Here is a 19,549-nt window from a genome sequence, read left to right on the forward strand (position 1 = left end):
TGTAAATTCGCTTTTAGATCATACTTAGAATTATAATAAATAACATCATTATTCGTAATCCCACCCCAATTGGCACTTTAACTAAAGGTTCCTTTAAAGTGAAGTGGTCCCGCAATCGATTTGTAACGATCTATTAAATAAAGGCTCCTTTAAGGCCTTAAAAGAACGTTGACAAGTTTAAAAATTTTTGATAGGTACTACGGATAATATTCTGTACTTTTCCAATATATGTCGTTAGAAAAAAAAACAAAATAAAACGTAGAAGTGTGTGTTAAAAGTGTTTGTTTCGTCACTAACATTTATTTTGGCTCGATCTTAGATGGCGTGCTGTTGTGTTTTCTTTTTGTCAAATTGATTCTTCAATTCAACAATTATTTTCAATCGTAAGTATCAAATGTTTCATATGATTGATTTATTATTATTTTCAATTGTATTATTTTTTTTGTATTTAGGTATATTCTTGAAATGATTGCAAAGAGACTTCGAAGTACCAATTTTGGGAAAGAAGAATGTCTCATATTAATTGAAGAGGTGAAAAAATATCAAGTAACAAACAAATCTCGCTTCGGATAATGTGAGTACTTTGGTGATTACAGTAGTATTAGACGATTCAGTGAATTTTTGATTGCAGTGGTGTAATAAATATACTTCTCATAAACTAAAGAAGTCAGCGAATTAACAACTTAGATCAATAACAAATCTGTTAGAAGTAAAAAATAAATATGAAAAAAAAATTATATTATTTGAGAAAAAAAGAATTTTTAGAAATGGTTTACAAACAATGAACAAGAAAGCTATCAATGGTAAAAAATATTATGGATTAGGTAAGGGTGTTCTTGTGAAAATAATTAAAGATGTTAGTACTAGGAAAATTGTCTTTTATTTGAACTAGAGTTTTGGAACTTTGTTTTTACAATGTTAAGGATCAGAGAAAACTAACTACTTACAATAATTTAATATCCTGGGTCTGTATGTTTTATTCTATATTTAAAATTATACCTGGTTTTATGACTCGGAAACAATATGTTTACTTTTAGGAAATTCTAAAATAAATTCTTTTACAAAACAATGTGTTTACCAACTGTCATTCAAATAAAAAACTTTCGCTTTCAAATTACACTGGTTTGCAAAAAAGAAATTATTTTTTTCTCCTTCTTGTTTTTATTCGTCATATTTTGTTCTTTAAACGCGGAATTTGATATACAATTAAGCACCACACGTAGATTTACAATATATTTATTTAATTAACAAATAATATTATTAAATTATCAATTAAAATAAAAAAATATTACGGTCTAAGTTATACAGTGAAAAATCCTAAATTATAGTCACAATATGAATAAATATTTTATGTTTTTTTTTACTTTTCATCGTTTCTATTGGAGTTTCTCGACGAATTGACCAACAAAAATCAGAAAGCTGCTGACCATTTCCTACTGAAGCGTTTTTCAATCTGCATTATATCTTGATGAAACCTTTCACCATGTTCATCTGATACGGTTCCAAGATTTTCAGGAAAGAAATCAATGGGAGTCCAAAAAATGAATCTTGAGTGACATATTGCAACCTAGAGCTTTATAAGCAGAAAAAATCTCCCGAATGATTTGTCGGTAATCCTCAGCTTTTGTATTATGTGTATATTGTATATTTGTATAAAATATGAAACTCTAGTACTTTTATCAACGGTTTTAATCTCTAGATTTTGAAAGTCTTAAGTCTCTAACATTTAAGTCACCTTGTTTAAGTAAATGAGATTCTTTAGATGGACTGGAAGATCCAAAGTGTATGAAGATGTATCGTTAGAAAGATTGAGATTGTAGACCAGAAATATTTTTATTTGCCACCTTCTTATTAATTGGTGGTGAAGTGCCTTCACCACGAGGAATTGGTCTCTTTGCAGATGGGACGTTCGGGTGTACAATATTATTTTTTTTTTGTTGAGAATCCTCTTGTTGAAATAACAATCATTTTCGAATAACTTTAATAAGTCCGTGGAAATTGGATATTGATGATTAGGTTAGTTTGAAAATTTCCTTGTTTCCGACCACGGTTTTTTTCCGTGGAGGGTGGCGATTTCGGATCACGAGGTAAGACTTAGAGATACGGGAAAAGCTTCATTCTGATACGTTTTTATAAAAATTTTAGTATCTCTAACGGAAATTTCCGTGGCGGGTCCCAATAGCAGCAATTATAATTCATAAATGGGGGAGGCCAGATATAACTATTGATGCCATATATTGAACAATTATCTTGAATAGACTATGAGGGTCAGATAAAATGCCATATTCTTTATTGTTTAAGCATAGAGAAACAATATTATAATAAAGTTTTACATAAAACTCGTCTATGGACCAATGGAATTCAATAATTAATAAATATTTGAGATTTAAGCCAAGTGGAATACATTTTTTAGTTCTGCTTTTTCAACAAATTATCGCACGACCCCCATGCTATTGAAAAAAACTGAGATGGTAGCCGTCTAGGTAGGGGGTAAAAAGAGGTAACAATTTTTTGTTTTTTTTTTATAAAACCTCTCAATTGAAATGAAAATTGGTTGTAGGTATTGTTGTAGATGTTTGTCTAAAATAACGAAGATTCTTCCTAGAGGAGTAAGACTTAATATCCGCAACGTATCGTAAAGTTGTAAAAAAATGTCAGCTTAATACATTGATTTTATTACCTCATCATGTACGTGACTTTTGATAGCAACTGTGAAACTAGACTTAAACATTTTTATATGCACTGGTTCTACTTCTAAAACTATCGGAAGCGATATAACACAATCAATATAAGATAATAGTATTTTATACTCACAACTTTCCGAACCATCCCTGCATATCCAATATAAATTAAATGGTAAAACTTTGTATTTTCTCACTTTTTACACTTATTTTTAATATCTAGTTTATATTTGAATTATTATTATTAAATTATTTATTCCATTTTATTAATTTTCTCCTATTCTTTCGCATTCTTTTTATGTGCATTTTTCAATTAAATCGTAAAATTTTCTTATAGATCGGAATTGTCAATATTTTATTAAATTTGGGGTATTTTATGATCAACACCTGGTATAAACCTGCTGTGTATATTCATATATGTACAACAAATAAATAAATAAACCCTTATAATGTAAAACAATAATTTATACATAAAAAAAAGAAAAAATTAACTTAAAATCTAAAAAAATTTTCTAAAATGTAGACTATGCTTTTAGCTTCGTGGGTTCTAATGGTCTTGTTTTGATGTAAGGAGGATTAGGCCATGGCCACGTTTGTGGCAAAGACGGTTCGTAGTTATGATTATATTGGTGAGACTCCACATACTTTCTCATGTCTTTCGGTTTTGGATATACTGATGCTATACCTAAAAGTAAGAATATTATGTATACAGAGTGTTTCTAAATTTATGCCATAAAATTCAGGTGGTGATTGCCTGTATGAAATTAAGATGGATCTTTACTATAATAAAATTTCTTCAGCCCATCCCTTTCAAAGAAATCACCCTGAAAAGGTGATGGCTAAAACTGAATGTTTTTTCTAAAATTTCAGTAATACTAGAAACTTGAAATTCTGTAATTTTTGTGAACACGCAAACGACTTACTAAGGGTATTTTTTCAATATTCCTAAGCATTTATTACGAATCGCATTTATTTTACTGTTTTCCACCCAATTTTATGTTTTTACAAGAAACTAGACAATTTAAAATCGCCGAATACTAATTATTTCTCAGACGATGAATATATAAGTATTTGAAAGCTCGGAATATATTAAAGTTAGTATACTTTTGTGTTTTATTTTGCCACATTTCCAATAAGAAAACGTTCATAATCTAGCTGGACAAGATTTCGTTCCAATTCAGTTTTATAGAATCAATTGTTTGAAATATTGATATTGGTTACTCAATATTTCAATCAATTAATTCTATCAAGCGTGAATTTGAATATTGAATTTTGAAATCCACGAATTTTATGTTTTTCTAAGAATCTAGACAATTTAAAACCGCCGAATCTTAACTTCGTTCCCAGACGATGAGTACAAAAATAGTAGAAAGCTCTGAAATATATTAGAGTTAGAACACTTTTGTATTTAATATTTCCACAATCCCACTACGAATACTTTCATAATCTAGCCAGCAATATTTCGTTCCAATTCAGCTTGATATAATGAATTGTTTGAAATATTGATACTGGTTACTCAATATTTCAATCAATGAATTCTATCAAACGTCAATTTGAATATTGATTTTTGAAATCCATGAATTTTATGTTTTTACAAGAAACTAGACCATTTAAAATCGCCGAATTATATTAAAGTTAGTACAATTTGATGTTTTATTTTGCTACATTCTTAATACCAAAACGCCTATATTCTTATCCATATAAAATATACATCGAAATCGATGTTTATTGTGTGTCACGTAAACTATAGAGTGAGCGAAAACAATTGACCGATAGTTTACCTTCAAAAACCAAGATGAAACTTTTCCCAAGTCTATATTAGTCCACGCTCTTCTTCCCAAGTATATGTCAATATAAATGTTTGTTAAAAATTGATAAGAATAAAACACATATTTTGTTAAAAATAATACTTTTCTGGTTTGTGTTTAATAATATAGGTATTAGTTTTTTTACTTTCTGGCCTACTGTTAAGATATATGAAAATAAAAAAAAAAAAAAAGAAGAAGTCAGTTAGTGAGAATTATCGAGAATTATTCATTATTAAGGTTAAGATGATATATTAATAAGATTTGTATTGTACATGGAGTTGATAAATAAAAAGTGTATAAGAAGAAAGAGTATAAGTTAATTATTTAAAAAACAACAGGTTATGGGCCCAGGTGATTCTGTGGATAATTAAAATATAAAGAAAATGGCTAATTCACAAATAAAAAATATTTATAACATAGAACTATTGAATGGTGAAAATTATTACTCATGGAAATTTAGAGTGAAAATATTACTAGAAGAAAAAGATGTGGCAGAATGGATAGAAAAAGAATTTGTGGAATCAGATTATACAGTGGAAAAAGACAAAAAGGAAGCTATGAAAAAAGATAAGTTATGTAAGTCATTGATAATACAATGTTTGGATGATAAGCAATTAGAATTTGTAACGGAGAAAAATACAGCCTATGGTATGTGGCAAGCTTTAGGAGATATTTATGAAAAAAAAGGATTACCCGGGCAAATGATGCTAAGAAGAATGTTAATGTCATTAAAATTAAAAGAGAATGAAGATTTGGAAGGTTATTTGACAGAATTTGATGATCTTGTTAGGAAGATAAGAGCTACAGGAGCTGTTATGAGTGATGAGGACATTGTATGTATATTAATGATGGGGATGCCTCCAAGTTTTGAAACAGTTATAACAATATTAGAGAATATGGATCCTAAAGTGTTAACAATAGATTTCGTCAAAAGAAAATTTAGAAGTGAAGTAGAAAGAAGAAAAGCATTAAAATCTGAACAATCAACTTATGAACAAAAATCAGCAGTATTTAATACTACAAATACTAGAAAAATAGTGTGTTTCCGGTGTCATAAGGAAGGACATATGCAAAAAGACTGTAAAGAAAGTGTACCAGGGCAATCAAATTCAAGAGTTGTGCAAGGTGGTTTTACAAGAGGTAGTTTCAGAGGAAATTATAGAGGTGGTTATAGTAGAGGAGGTTTTCGAGGATATGCAACTCCAAGTAGAGGTTTCACTCGAGGTAGAAGTTATCATACAAACTACAGAAATCAGGGAAATCATGTAGAGGTGAACAAGAAACAAAGTTCCGAAGATCAGGAAGAGCAAGATGGAATATGTTTTTTGATGGATGGTAATGAAAGTGAGATTGTAAGTAACGATAATATCTCATTCTATATAGATTCAGGCTGTACAGATCATTTAGTAAATAATAACAAATATTTTTATGAATATTTAGAATTAAAAACACCAATTAACATAGCAGTAGCAAAGAATAATGAATATTTGAGGGCAATAGGTATTGGAAATATTAAAGTTTTGAGTAAAATAAATGGAAAGATCATTGAATGCATAATAAAAAATGTTTTTTACGTTCCAAATTTAAGGAAGAATTTATTATCAGTAAAAAGATTAGAAATGTCTAATGTATCTGTAGTTTTTGAGGGTGGTCAGGTTAGTTTATATAATGAAAATAAATTGATAGGAGTAGGATTTAGAAACAGGCTTTATGAGATTATTTTTGAGTATAAGATAGAAAATCGATGTTTTATGATTGAAAATGATGACAATGAATCAATGATGTGGCATAAAAGATTAGGGCATATGTGTAATGCAAATTTAAAGTTATTAGTTGATAAAAGAATGGTAAAAGGTTTGGAAAATGTAAATGTAAATAAAATTGATTTTTGTGAAGCCTGTGTAAAAGGTAAAATGACAAAACTTAGATTTGAAACAAGATCACATGCAAAAAGATTATTAGAGATTGTTCATACTGATGTTGTTGGACCAATAACGCCACTAAGTCACGATGGGGGTAAATATTTTGTTACATTTGTGGATGATTTTTCTAATTTTTGTACAGTGTATATCATAAAAGGTAAAGATGAGGTGTTTAAGTGTTTTGAAGAATATGTAAATATGGTACAATCAAAATTTAACATAAAATTGGCAGTGCTAAGATGTGACAATGGAGGGGAGTATATTTCCAAAGATATAAAAGATTTATGTAAATCAAATGGAACTGTTTTAGATTATACAATACCATATACGCCACAGCAGAATGGTAAGGCTGAGAGGTTTAATAGAAGTTTGTTGGAAAAGGCAAGAACAATGATAGAAGAAGCCAACCTGCCAAAAACATTTTGGAATGAGAGCATTAGAGTAGCTGCTTATATTTTAAATCGTAGCCCTAGCAAACATTTAGAAAATGTTACACCAGCAGAATTGTGGTATGGTAAAAAACCTGATATAAAAAATATTAAGATATTTGGATGTACAGCATATGCTCATATACAAAAACAATTTAGAGAAAAGTTTGATCCAGTTTCTGAAAAAATGATTTTTATAGGATATACAAATACAGGTTACAGATTGTGGAGCATAAAAGGAAAAAAGGTGATAGTAGCACGAGATGTTATATTTAATGAAACTGATTTTTTTTATAAAATAAAAAAAGCAAGTATTGAAATAAATAATAGAGAACAAAACAGTTTAGAAGAAGAACAAATAGATAAAGAAGAAGAAAACGTTGAAATAGAATCCGAAGAAGATGAGAGTAATGATGAAGCTCATAAAAGAAAAAATTTTGAAAGAATAAAAAGGAAAGTCAAAATTCCAGAAAAATATAATGATTATGAATTATATATGGCATTTGATGCAGTATCATTTGTAGAAAAAGTACCAGAGACAGTGGAGGAAATAGATAATAGAAGTGACAAAAATATGTGGATACAGGCTATGAAAAGGGAAATTGATTCAATTGAGAAAAATGAGACATGGAATGAAGTAGAGAAACCGGAAAAAGCAGAAATTTTGACAGCTAAATGGGTATTTGCTAAGAAACCATTAGAAACAATAATGGAAGACAGATACAAAGCGAGATTAGTTGTACGAGGATGTGGACAGAGAAATACTTATGATTATGATGATATATATTCACCTGTGGCAAAAATGACAACAATAAGGACTCTTCTAACAGTGAGCAATCAATATGGATATTATATAAAACAACTTGATGTGAAAACGGCATTTCTAAATGGAGATTTAAAAGAAGAAATATATGTTTATGCGCCAGAGAGGGTAAATTGTAAACCAGGATGTGTTTTAAAATTGAATAAAGCTCTTTATGGCTTAAAACAAGCTGAAAAATGCTGGAATATAAAAATAAATACATATTTATTAAATTTAGGTTTTACAAGATCAGAAACTGATTATTGTCTATATACAAAAGTTGATGAAGATAAACAAATTATGTATTTATTACTCTATGTGGATGATATCATATTAGCAGGGCAAAAATTAAATAAAATTGAAATTTGTAAAAATGATTTAATGAGATGTTTTGATATAAAAGATAAAGGAGATTTAAAGAATTTTCTAGGACTTGAAGTAAATTATATTAAAGAAGAAGGAATCTTGGAATTAAGTCAAAGAAGATATTTACTTGGAATATTAGAAAGATTTAATTTTGATAATTGCAATCCCACAGCAACACCTATAGATCCAAAGTTTAATATTTTTGAAAATAAAGATGATGAATGCACACTACCAGTAAGACAATTAATTGGATGTTTAACGTATCTGATGCTTGGAACAAGACCAGATATCAGTTACTCAGTAAATTATTTAAGTAGATTTCAAGATAAAAATAATAGTTTGGTGTGGACAGGATTAAAAAGAATTTTAAGATATTTAAAAGGAACAGTTGATATGCATTTAAAATTTGAAAGAAAAAATAATGAAAGTTTGTTTGAGTGTTATGTGGATTCTGATTGGGGAAGTGAAGTAGACAGAAAATCAGTGTCAGGATATTTAATTAAATTATTTGGTAATATAGTGATGTGGGTAACAAGAAAACAAAATTGTGTGACTCTTTCAAGCTCAGAAGCTGAGTTAGTGGCATTATGTTCCGCAGTACAAGATTGCTTATGGTTTTAGAAATTATTGTTTGATATGAAAGTCAATATTCAAAATTTTAAAATATATGAGGACAATCAAGGATGTATAGCTTTGATAAAAAATCCCGAAAATAACAAACGTGTAAAACATATAGATATAAAATACAACTTTGTGTGTGACATTTTAAATACAAAGAAAATGGAATTAACTTTTATTGGAACTAAAAATCAAGTAGCAGACATTTTAACAAAGGGGCTCCACAAAAGACAGTTTTATAAGAATAGAGATTATTTAAATTTATGTTAAGATATTTTGTTTATTATTAATGTTAATAAAAGAAAAATCAAAATATAATATTTGAAATTTCATAGAAAAGTATTAAGAGAGGGTGTTAAAAATAATACTTTTCTGGTTTGTGTTTAATAATATAGGTATTAGTTTTTTTACTTTCTGGCCTACTGTTAAGATATATGAAAATAAAAAAAAAAGAAGAAGTCAGTTAGTGAGAATCATAGAGAATTATCGAGAATTATTCATTATTAAGGTTAAGATGATATATTAATAAGATTTGTATTGTACATGGAGTTGATAAATAAAAAGTGTATAAGAAGAAAGAGTATAAGTTAATTATTTAAAAAACAACATATTTGTCACTTACGTTCTTTATAAGCGTACTCCAAAATCTGGCAAGCAATTTGCATTGAACACTCTTTAATTGAACTGAGCGGTGGATACAAACTGCCTCTCTTCAGATCCTCATCAGATACATTCGATGCGACTGTTTCAGATGCTATTAAGAAAATCTGTTCATTGATATGGTGGATACCTGCCAACAGTACTCCTAAAGCTACACCGGGGAAAATGTATGCGTTGTTTCCTTGTCCTGGTTGAAACAGTTTATCACCAAAGTGGACTTTTCCGAAAGGAGAACCGCTGGCAAATATTGCACGTCCCTTGGGAAGAAAAAAAAAACAATATACATTGATGTGATCGTTAATTCGAAATCAATGTTTATTTTACCTCTGTATGAGTATATGCTTGTTCAGCTGTACATTCTGCTTTGCTAGTAGGATTACTGAGAGCAAAAATAATTGGTCTTTCGTTAAAAGTCGACATGTTTTTTAAAATTTCGGGTGTAAATGCTCCAGAAACAGCGGAGGCGCCTAAATGAAAAAAAAATTAATCAGAGACAGAATTTTCAAATAGTTTTTTTATTAGATAATTCGCATCAACCATATACTGAGTTGGTACCTTCAGTCTCTGAAGACGATAACTTGGTTATCGAAACGCGCGTCAGACAGTGTAATAATGAGTGTTGGTATAAATAGTGTGTTCACTAACCTTATACTGGTTATTAGCGATTCATTATTATCAAATTAAATTTATTATCAAGATCTGTTTAAGGTAAGTGATATTGTATTTAGGTCCTAGATGTGTAGTAGATTTGATGATTAGTTAAAAGATGGACATTCAGTGATTATGTGTTTTATAGTCAATTTGCAGTTGCTACATTTTGGTTCAGGTTTGGCATTAAATAAGTAGCTGTGGGTCAGTCGCGTATGGCCTAGACGGAGACGCTTTAGAAGAACTTCATCTCTGCGATTTTTCGGTTTTTACCATGGTTTTACTAAGTCTTTCACTTCAGGAAGTTTGTGCGTAGACGTTGACCCTTTGTTCTCCCATATATCGAGCACTTTACGTTTTAGGGTTGATTTAATATTGACAGTAAGTTCACGCACTCAGCACTATTTATAGATTTCATAGCTTCCAGGTCTGCCTCTTCGTTTCCTTTTATCTAGTGTGACGGGATCCTATCTTGTATATATTGCAGTTGCTGCTTGATTTTGAGGTTTGAGGTTCGTTTGATGAAGCAGCGATTTGTGTAGCTCGTTCTATTATATATAATTCAGCAGTGAAAGTGGATGGGGTTGGAGGAGCTCTTGGCATATATGCGGAGGTTGGTATACCGCCTTGAGATTTCGATGCATCTTTTTGGTGTGGTGTTTGTCGAATGAGGTGAGCTGGGTAATGAATTTTGTGCTTTCTGTTGTCCATGGTGAAATCCGAGAATATTCGATAGGAAGGATCTAATCTAATTCTAGCATAGAAAGGTTTGGGGGTTCTGGGTTTTATTCAAAAAAAATTTTGGAATTTGTTGGAGAAGCAAATTTAGAGGGTAGGATTGGATTTTACTTTGGTTGCATATATAAGGTTTAAACATTTTGTTACTACTGTAAATAGAACAATAGACTAGTCTGATGAAGAAGACGATGTGTCAGTAGATAAAAAAAAAAACAAAATTTGAAACCTTGGTCAAAAGTAATGAGCTTCCTAGAAATGTTGCACATGCATGAGGAATAAAGCAGAAATTATTGTTTTAGAATTTGATTGTTGGCTTCTAAAAACATTTAAAAATAAATTTAGGTACAGTTTAGAAGAACTGAACTTAACGGTTTCATAATTAATCACAATAAAAAAATTTTTTAAATATAAATATAAACAGAAAATTAATAATGGGTCGGTCAATATCAGTCGTTACAATCTCTTACTAGTTCTGTACCCAAAAGTTCTTAAACAAACGCGATACAAAGTACTCCACGCTTTTAGAAGAGTAAAAGGATCGAACATGTCAATGTTTGTCTTAACACGCGAGGATATGACCTAAAATAAAAGAAGGGACTTCAAGGACCTCACTAGAAGCCCTGCTATAGTAATAAAATGACAAAATGGAACGGAATCGAATAAGTTACTGCTCGTTTTAACATGCGAGAATATCACCTAAAATAATAAAAGGGACTTTGGGGACCTCACTAAAAGCCCTTATATAGTAATAAAATGACATAATGAGACTGAATTGAACATGTCACGTGAGGATATGACCTAAAATAAAAAAGGGACTTTAAGGACCTCACCAAAAGCCCTGCAATAGTAATAAAATGACAAAATGGGAAGGAATCAAACATGTCAGTGATTGTCTTGACACGCGAGGAAATAAGATGAAGTAGTAGAAATGTATACAACATAACTAATCGCTGTTATTACAATTCAATCATCGAATTTTTTATCACGTTCTGTATAATATCTAAACAATTACATTATATTCAATCTTGTGATTTGCAAATTATTGCTATCAAATGATTCAGCCTAGAAATACTCACCTATTAATATTGACGGTTTGATTTCGTTTACAATTGCAGCAAAGTCTTTGATGGGTTCATGTTTTTTAGCATACAACTTTTTGTGTCCATCCAAATTGCCCTCAGGCCTATCCAATGCTAATAGTCCATCGATATCGACCATCCATATTCTGCCTCTAGCTTCTTCGGTACTCAATCCTTCATTTTCCAAAGCTTTCACCGTCAAATCTGCTATACCTGAAGGAACAACAGATAAATCACCATTTAGTGACACAACATCTTGTATGTATGCGTACCTATTGCAGCTTCTCCGGCTCCAAGAAATAAAAATTTATTATCGCTGAGTTTCTTGTTGGTTAATCTCTTGGAAGCTAATAATCCGGATACGGCTACGCTGGCGGTTCCTTGTATATCATCGTTAAAAGTGCAATATTGTTCTCGGTAAGCATTAAGGAAACGGAAAGCGTTGTGATTACCGAAATCCTCAAATTGAATAAGGGTATTTTGACCGTAGCGTTGTACAACGGCTTCCATGAATTCGTCCACGAAATCGTCGTACAATTTTCCAGTTGTACGTTTTTGTCTTAGACCAACGTAGAGAGGATCTTCAAGAAGATTCTAATAAAACGAAAATCGTTAATTAGATCTTGAATTATCTTGGTAAATCATTAATAATAGGAAAGGAGTGTAATACTTGACTGGAACCTTCTAGAAGCAATGACATATCTTTAGAAATGTGAAGTCAAAGTTAACAGGTGGCACAAAAGTCATCAACTTATTAAAAGGTGCTATAATTTTTACAAATGGCTGTAAACGTCACTTCTGCTTTAATATTTTTGAAACAAATTTTATTTGTGCATTAAAATTTAAGAGAAGACTGAAATGAAGAAATATATTAACAAAAATTCAAACAATATGACAAAATTAACCAGCAAACAAAAACATTTAACGACATTCAATTGATCTGTGGAGCATAATTATCTGAATACTACATAAGGACATTTAACACGATAAAAACTACCTTTCAACTCTACAAACTCCTAAAAAGGTACATAGAAAGCTTCTATAAGTCTCTTTGCCAAACTAACCACTGAGTGTTGCGGAGTCAAGATAGATAACAAAATAAGTTGCACCTTCTATTGCTAAAAGACACATTTTTCAAGTTTTCTTGATTGTAAACATAATTCATTAGAAACAAACCATTAATTCTGTGCTAGAGTTGTATATCCTCACTGCCTCACCACTTTTCAGATCCTCACCCTTACATGCGGGTGTGGAGATTGAAATCACTAGCACCAAAGAATTCGAGTTCCATAGAAGATGCAGACAAATATTCCAGATAGATCCCACACCAAACATTTTTCAATATCATAAAATCAAAACTAGTTTGGAAATACCTGGTCAAGTTGAAGAAACTAGACAAGAAAGTTACTCTGCAATGAACACCATGTCACACCGGAGCGGAAGGAAACAAAACAGCTGAAAGACTAGTTAAACTAGTGACAGACAAACTTGAACCCTTCTGTGGTATCAGCTAGAAAACAATAGAAAAAGCATTGGTAAAGAAGATAGATAAAGGTGAAACCTGAGACAGGTAAAAACTTTCCTAGGAAACTATAACTGGAAAAGATCTGATGAATGTATCAACCAAATTTATTAATACTAACAGGATTCTTATCAAGACATTGTCGCCTCAATGGAAATCTGAAGATGCTAGACAGTATCTCAGCAAGAAAGAAGGACAAAATAGATCTTTTGAGTCGCGGTGTATATGATATCCCAATACATACAGAAGTTCCAGCATTGCAAAAACTGTTGATAACCAGTTTTGCAGTTGATGAGGGTTTTCTTTGCGTCTTCAAAAACACTTTCAATAACTTTGACACAGCAAAGATAATAGAGATTGGTGTGTATATATAAACCAATTTAAAACCCAACAAATCCAAACAATTGTTGAGCAATCCTAAGGATGAAATACCTAATTTGGAGAAGAGTGGTATATGTCAAATTAGCTGTGGTGATTGTGACGGATGACATACACACAGAAGTCATAAAACTAATTGAGAAGAAAATTATCGTTATATTTGTCAATTAGATATATGAAAGTGGAAACATTCCACAAGACGTCAATTTTCATCCCCCTTCCAAAGACAAACAAAGCCAAGAAATGTGGCGATTTTAGACTTATTAGTTCAATGTCGCACATACTAAAGCTGTTTCTAAAAATTATTTACCAACGCATCTACAAGAAAAATAGAAATGTGAACAAGACATTACGAAAAGACTTTCTACAAAGTAACACACGATAAGCTGATGGACTCCCTTTACAGGAAGTGTCTAGACGAGATGACCTCGAAATCATACGGACGCTTTATGCTAACTAAATTGCAAAAGTGAGAACTAAAACCGGCGACACAGAACCATAAACCGACATCAAAAGAGGCGTCCGACAGCGATGCGTGTTGTCTCCTCGAAACTTCAATATATATTCAGAAAAAGTATTTGCCAAAGCGTTGGATGAAGCAAGAAAAGGACTTAATTACAGACAGTGAACAGGATCTCCAAGCGCTCTTAGATCACATAAAAACTATAGGAGAATATTATGGCCTTAACATCAACATCAAAAAGACCAAAACATCCAACCATCCTTCCCATATCTATCAAAGTAAATGGTGGCATCATCGAGAAATGTCGAGAAATTTGAATACCTGGGGTGTTGGGTAATAAGATATAGAAATAAGATCACGCATCGAGCAAGCAAAAAATGTCTTTGTAAAAATGAGACAATTGCTTACATCCCGAGCATTCGACCGTAAAATCCGGTACCGGATGGTATATACAGCACCTTATTAAACGGAACAGAGGCTTGCACCTTTTAGGTGAAGTCACTAAGGCGCTTAAAGAGTTTCGAAATGAGGATCTTTAGGAGGATGCTTAGAATTCCCTGCACTACTCATATCAGTAAGAACAGGCACCGACAGGGAACTTATAGAATTAAAAATAACTCAAAAAACCTCGTATCTGGGACACATATATAGAAATATAAAAAACAGACTTTTGCAATTTCTGATCAAAGGGAAAATCGAGAGAAAACGTGGTTCTAGCAGACGGCAGGCTACATGGTTGAAGAATATTCGCGAGTGACCGGTTTAGACGCTGATAAGAAGGGCCACAGACTGAAATGACTTTGCTGGGGTTATTGCCAACCATCGTTAGAAAAGGGGACCCAAAGAAGAAGAATATTGTGATGGGAAGTATATTGGGCATACTAAGAGATCCGTTATTGTCCGGTTTAAAGAGCACACAATAAATATTGATAATGTAAAGTTGTTAAAATAAATATCCAATAATAAATTGTTGTGGAATGCGGAAGGAAAGGATTTTTCGATGTTTTAAAGAAAAATTTGCACTTAGAATATGGAGAATACGGCTAGACAATTTTTCGTAAATAGTTCTGAATTAGCTGAAATTTTAGGTTTAGATGTGGAATTACTGGATCGTGCAGATATAATGCTAGTTCTTTCTTGTGGTTTTCATTTAAATGTGAATCTTTTTCAAAATTATTGCGTAGAAACTGCGAAAATGTTAATCGAAAAGTATCCGTGGTACTACATGTCATCATCGCGTCGATTCATGAAGTACTAAGTCATGGTCCTCTCATTGTTGAATGGGCACCACTACCAATTGGAAGATTTTCGGAGTAAACTCAAGAGTCCCACAAAAAATTAACGAGAACATAATTGCCGAAAAAATCTAGAGTTAATACTATGAGGGATGTAATAAACTGGTTGCTAATGTCTTCAGGGGCTTGGGGTTGTGTATTGGATCCATTTTTCATCACCAGTAACAATCCGATGCAAAATTACTTTTTTCTGTGGCGTTCCCGCTGCATTTCGGATATGCAAAATAGCTCAGCTTGAGTTAATGTGGAACCCAATTTTCTTGCTTTTGAATATATTCAGCTGCTTTTAAACGTTTTGAAATGGCTGCTTGAGTGACACCCAAAGATTCTGCGAGATCTTCTTGTGTTTGGCAACAATCTTCATCGAGTAATGCTTCCAGTTCATCTTCAATTTTTTTTGCTGTCCAGTTCATCATTCAAAATCACCACTTTTAAACCGTGCAAACTACTTTTGGCACGTTCGCTCAGCTAGAGCATGTTCACCATAAACATCAACCAAAATATCAAAATATGATGACTTTCTACAGCATTTTTCTTCATATTAAAGTATGAAGAAGAACTCCCCACAAAAACACTTTTTCAGAAACAAAGTTCGACATATTTGGGTGAAAAAAAAATTATTGTTATAAACGCTTCAAATGAATGACATATACTAAAAAGACGTACAATAACAGTAGGTTCCTAACGCAGGTTCGGAATATTGGAACGATGTAATATTGTACAAGTTACGGTACTCTTAGCAAACTATCAATTAAGTAATAAACCCTCTACTATTCAGAAAAAAAAATGATTATAAATTGTATTTTCAGCTTTGCTGTGTCTCGTTACGGACTGAAGTGAGGCGTGGTTGTTGTACGCGACAGTACAAAATGAAATCCAAGCTGCTATTCGCATCGAACTCGTTGCGCGTTCGTAACGAATTCGCTGCGCGTCGTGATTGTTGTGCGCTCGCTCCGCTTTGAAGACGCTCGCAATCCGCTAGTTTAATGAGGCCCTAAGAGGACGAAATTTTTCATTTATCATAAAAATTACAGTCAAAGACCATTGTATGACAACTTTTGCACCACTTAGTATAAAGTAATTTTACCTGGTTGTTGGTACCGACATCTAAAACTATTGGTAGACATTCATGAGGTTTAATACCGGCTAATGCAGTATATAAGGCAAGCTTTCCGACGGGAATACCCATCCCGCATGCACCCAAATCACCCAAACCCAAAATTCTTTCACCGTCAGTCACGACAATAGCTTTAACGTTAGGTTCGGGCCTACAACAAACACGTTTTTTGGAAATTTCCCATTCCAAAAAATACATTAAAGTATTAATCTCACAACAAAGATTTCTTTAGAATATATTCCGCCAATTTATAATTTTTCACAAATTTTATTTACTTACCAATTTTTAAGAACGTCGAACACGTGTCCTATGTCGTTGATAGTAATAAACAATCCTCTTGGTCGTCTATATATCAATCCAAACTTTTGACAAGCCAGACCTACCGTTGGTGTGTAAACTATAGGCATAAGCGACTCTATGTTTTCAGATAAAAGTCTGAAAAACAACTTTTCGTTCCTGTCTTGCAATTCCGTCAAATAGATATATTTGTTCAAATCTTCTTGATAACGTTCAATAGATATCCTACAAAGTTCTAGTTGTTCTTCTTGAGTTTTAAAACGAGCAGGTTGAAGACCATGTATACCAAGTGCTTGACGTTCCTCTAATGTGAATCCCAAACCCTAAAATACATTACATATTCTATGATGTCACACTTGGTTGTAATACATCGGAGCTTATAATTTATCACACTAATTGAACATTTCCAAATGTGATGAAAACTCATGAACTGCTTCGTCGATGTTCAAAAACGTTTTCGTTTGAACTAACGTGCTAGTCTAGAAGTTTGTCGATGTTAACGCCTTCCAAATTACCAACATATGATGGGCAAAGGACTCATCGAGTCATCCCTTTCATTTTAAGTAATATCTAGAAGTCTATCAGAACTAGATCTGGACTGTGTGGAGGGTTTCATTGTAAATACTATCCAAAAAAGTGTTAAATTCTTTGTCACATTGTCATGGCGGAAATTCATCCGCGTCGTAAACTGTCATTATAAAAGCTCCAGTTAGTTTTTAGCCTTGTGCTATCCTTTCCCTGTGGATAACATCATGTATATCGAAGGAACAACTGAGTATGGTCTTCAGAGAGAGTTCGCATTGTCATGGTGGATGATGATTCGTCTTCAGCGATTGGTTTCCTGATTTTTAGAAAGACTTCTGGTAAACAAATGCTGATGTTCCACTCAGAATTGACCATCTACATTGCTCTAATGGAACGCGGACAACATGTCCAGTTATTTCCAAAAAAACAGGTGAAATTGTGCTTTGTGCGCGAATAACTTTTGTAGGATAATGGATACGTACAGCATCAATGTTTTCTGGCACAACAGCCGATTTTTGACGACCTCCACAAAATTTATCTTAAACCGAAGTGCGACCACAATTGAATCCGAAAAATTGGTTATTATTGGACCAAAAACGCGAGTGGACAAACATCTTCCATTACGCCTATTAACGAGTGATTTTTTTGCTGGTATCTTTTTGGCAATACTGTTTTCGACAGATCACGCATGAATCGTGTCTTGTGTCATTGTCAAACTTGTTCAACGAACGATCAACGCTTGCAAATTATTAAATTTTACTATTAAAATTCATGTTGCGTCACTTCTTCCATTTTATGGGCAGTTTGGTCGGCCTACTGAGGTAACTATTCGAAAGCTTGTGATTAAATTTCGATCCCAGTTTATATTATTGGACAATAAACCACTAACACGCAAACGTAAAAAGTCACTGTTTAGTGTGGATTATTGCTTACTGTGAATGGACGAGCTCTACCGTTTGATGATTGACGATTTTTTTCCCCAAAATAGAAAAATTGGATATTGAAGCATTTATTCGTGAAATACCGACCAATATGTTGGAGAGAGTATGCCAATTTTAGACCTTACGCATGGGCTATCTAAAACGGAGCCGCGGCAAACATTTGCATGAAATCATCTTCTAACATTAAATTATACTGATCGTTCTATCGATCCCAATAAATATGTCATCAATTTTTCCAAATTTTTTGTTGTTGTTTCCAAAATCAAATCCTGTACTACTTAAAAAATCACTGATTATAATCCATTGTTTTGTCTGTGATCGATCTCAGTATAGAACGCAATTTTTAAGGCATCGGGTTTTTTTCTATTAGGCTGTGGTTAATTTTTGACATATATGAATTTTTATTTAATTATGTGGAATAGGCCGCACCCGTTTCGAAATTGTTAAATTGAGCGATTTTGTTAAATAAACTTTTTTTCAATGAATTGGCATGCTAATAATAAACGTCTTTATCATAAAAACAAAGGTAATTTTCGCAAAAAATCTGAGAAATTCGCTATATGACTATATATTGAAACGGAAAGTGATTTTTTGTGGTCAAATATCGTATAAGATGGGCTATACGTTTGATTTAAGTGATTCCAAAATTTTATTTAGAAAGTTAATTTAACGAACTAGCCCTCATACCTTGTTTAACCGAGGATCTCGGAGGTGATCGATTCCCAGTACTTGACCAGGAGATATAATATCTCCAGTGATATTTCTCCTCTGCTGATCATCGGCTATAGTTAAAATTTTCAAAGTCTGAAAAAGTTGATTACGAGCCGCTCGTGCTGATGACCTGGAAAAATATTGATATTCTGAATACTTTTAATACGTTTCCACCCAGTGAAATAAATAAAAAAAATACACTCGTCAGTAAAATATCAGCTCAAGTCACACGCTCGCGGTCAAGAGTCTCTAGCGAAAAATCTGTAGCTCTCATTATTTTTCTGATTTCAGTATCTCAGAGCCATAAGTACGTTTTAAAGAATCATTTATTAATTACTGTAAAAACTTCTTGTATAATGTTAATTTCATTTGAATTTGTGATATCTACATATATGCCAGTGGTTCAGCTCAAAATGTTTTCTGAAATTTTTCTCTTAGTTTCTAATGAACTCTCAACAAAGCCTTCGACTACACTGTTGGATTTCCACCCTTTGTGTTGCTTTATGCAGAAGAGACGCTGACGAGCTTCTGAAACAATGTAATGTGTTTC

At 32.3% G+C, this 19,549-nt stretch overlaps 1 protein-coding gene across 1 annotated transcript in view; it reads right to left on the reverse strand.

The window, feature by feature from the left end:
* Positions 1-861: 861 nt before the first annotated feature.
* The window catches only part of LOC130894408 (NADP-dependent malic enzyme), a 37,954-nt gene continuing 19,266 nt past the window's right edge, over positions 862-19,549 (reverse strand). The window contains exons 2-9 of the mRNA XM_057801241.1: positions 18,976-19,129; positions 16,805-17,145; positions 16,496-16,676; positions 12,023-12,344; positions 11,748-11,963; positions 9,610-9,752; positions 9,248-9,542; positions 862-3,366 (exon numbers count right to left, since the gene is read on the reverse strand). Of these exons, the coding sequence (XP_057657224.1) occupies positions 3,206-3,366; positions 9,248-9,542; positions 9,610-9,752; positions 11,748-11,963; positions 12,023-12,344; positions 16,496-16,676; positions 16,805-17,145; positions 18,976-19,129 (1,813 nt within the window). The 3' untranslated portion in view covers positions 862-3,205. The remainder of the gene's footprint in view (positions 3,367-9,247; positions 9,543-9,609; positions 9,753-11,747; positions 11,964-12,022; positions 12,345-16,495; positions 16,677-16,804; positions 17,146-18,975; positions 19,130-19,549) is intronic.

Source organism: Diorhabda carinulata, chromosome 5 (genome assembly GCF_026250575.1).
Source record: "Diorhabda carinulata isolate Delta chromosome 5, icDioCari1.1, whole genome shotgun sequence".
NCBI lineage: Eukaryota > Metazoa > Arthropoda > Insecta > Coleoptera > Chrysomelidae > Diorhabda > Diorhabda carinulata.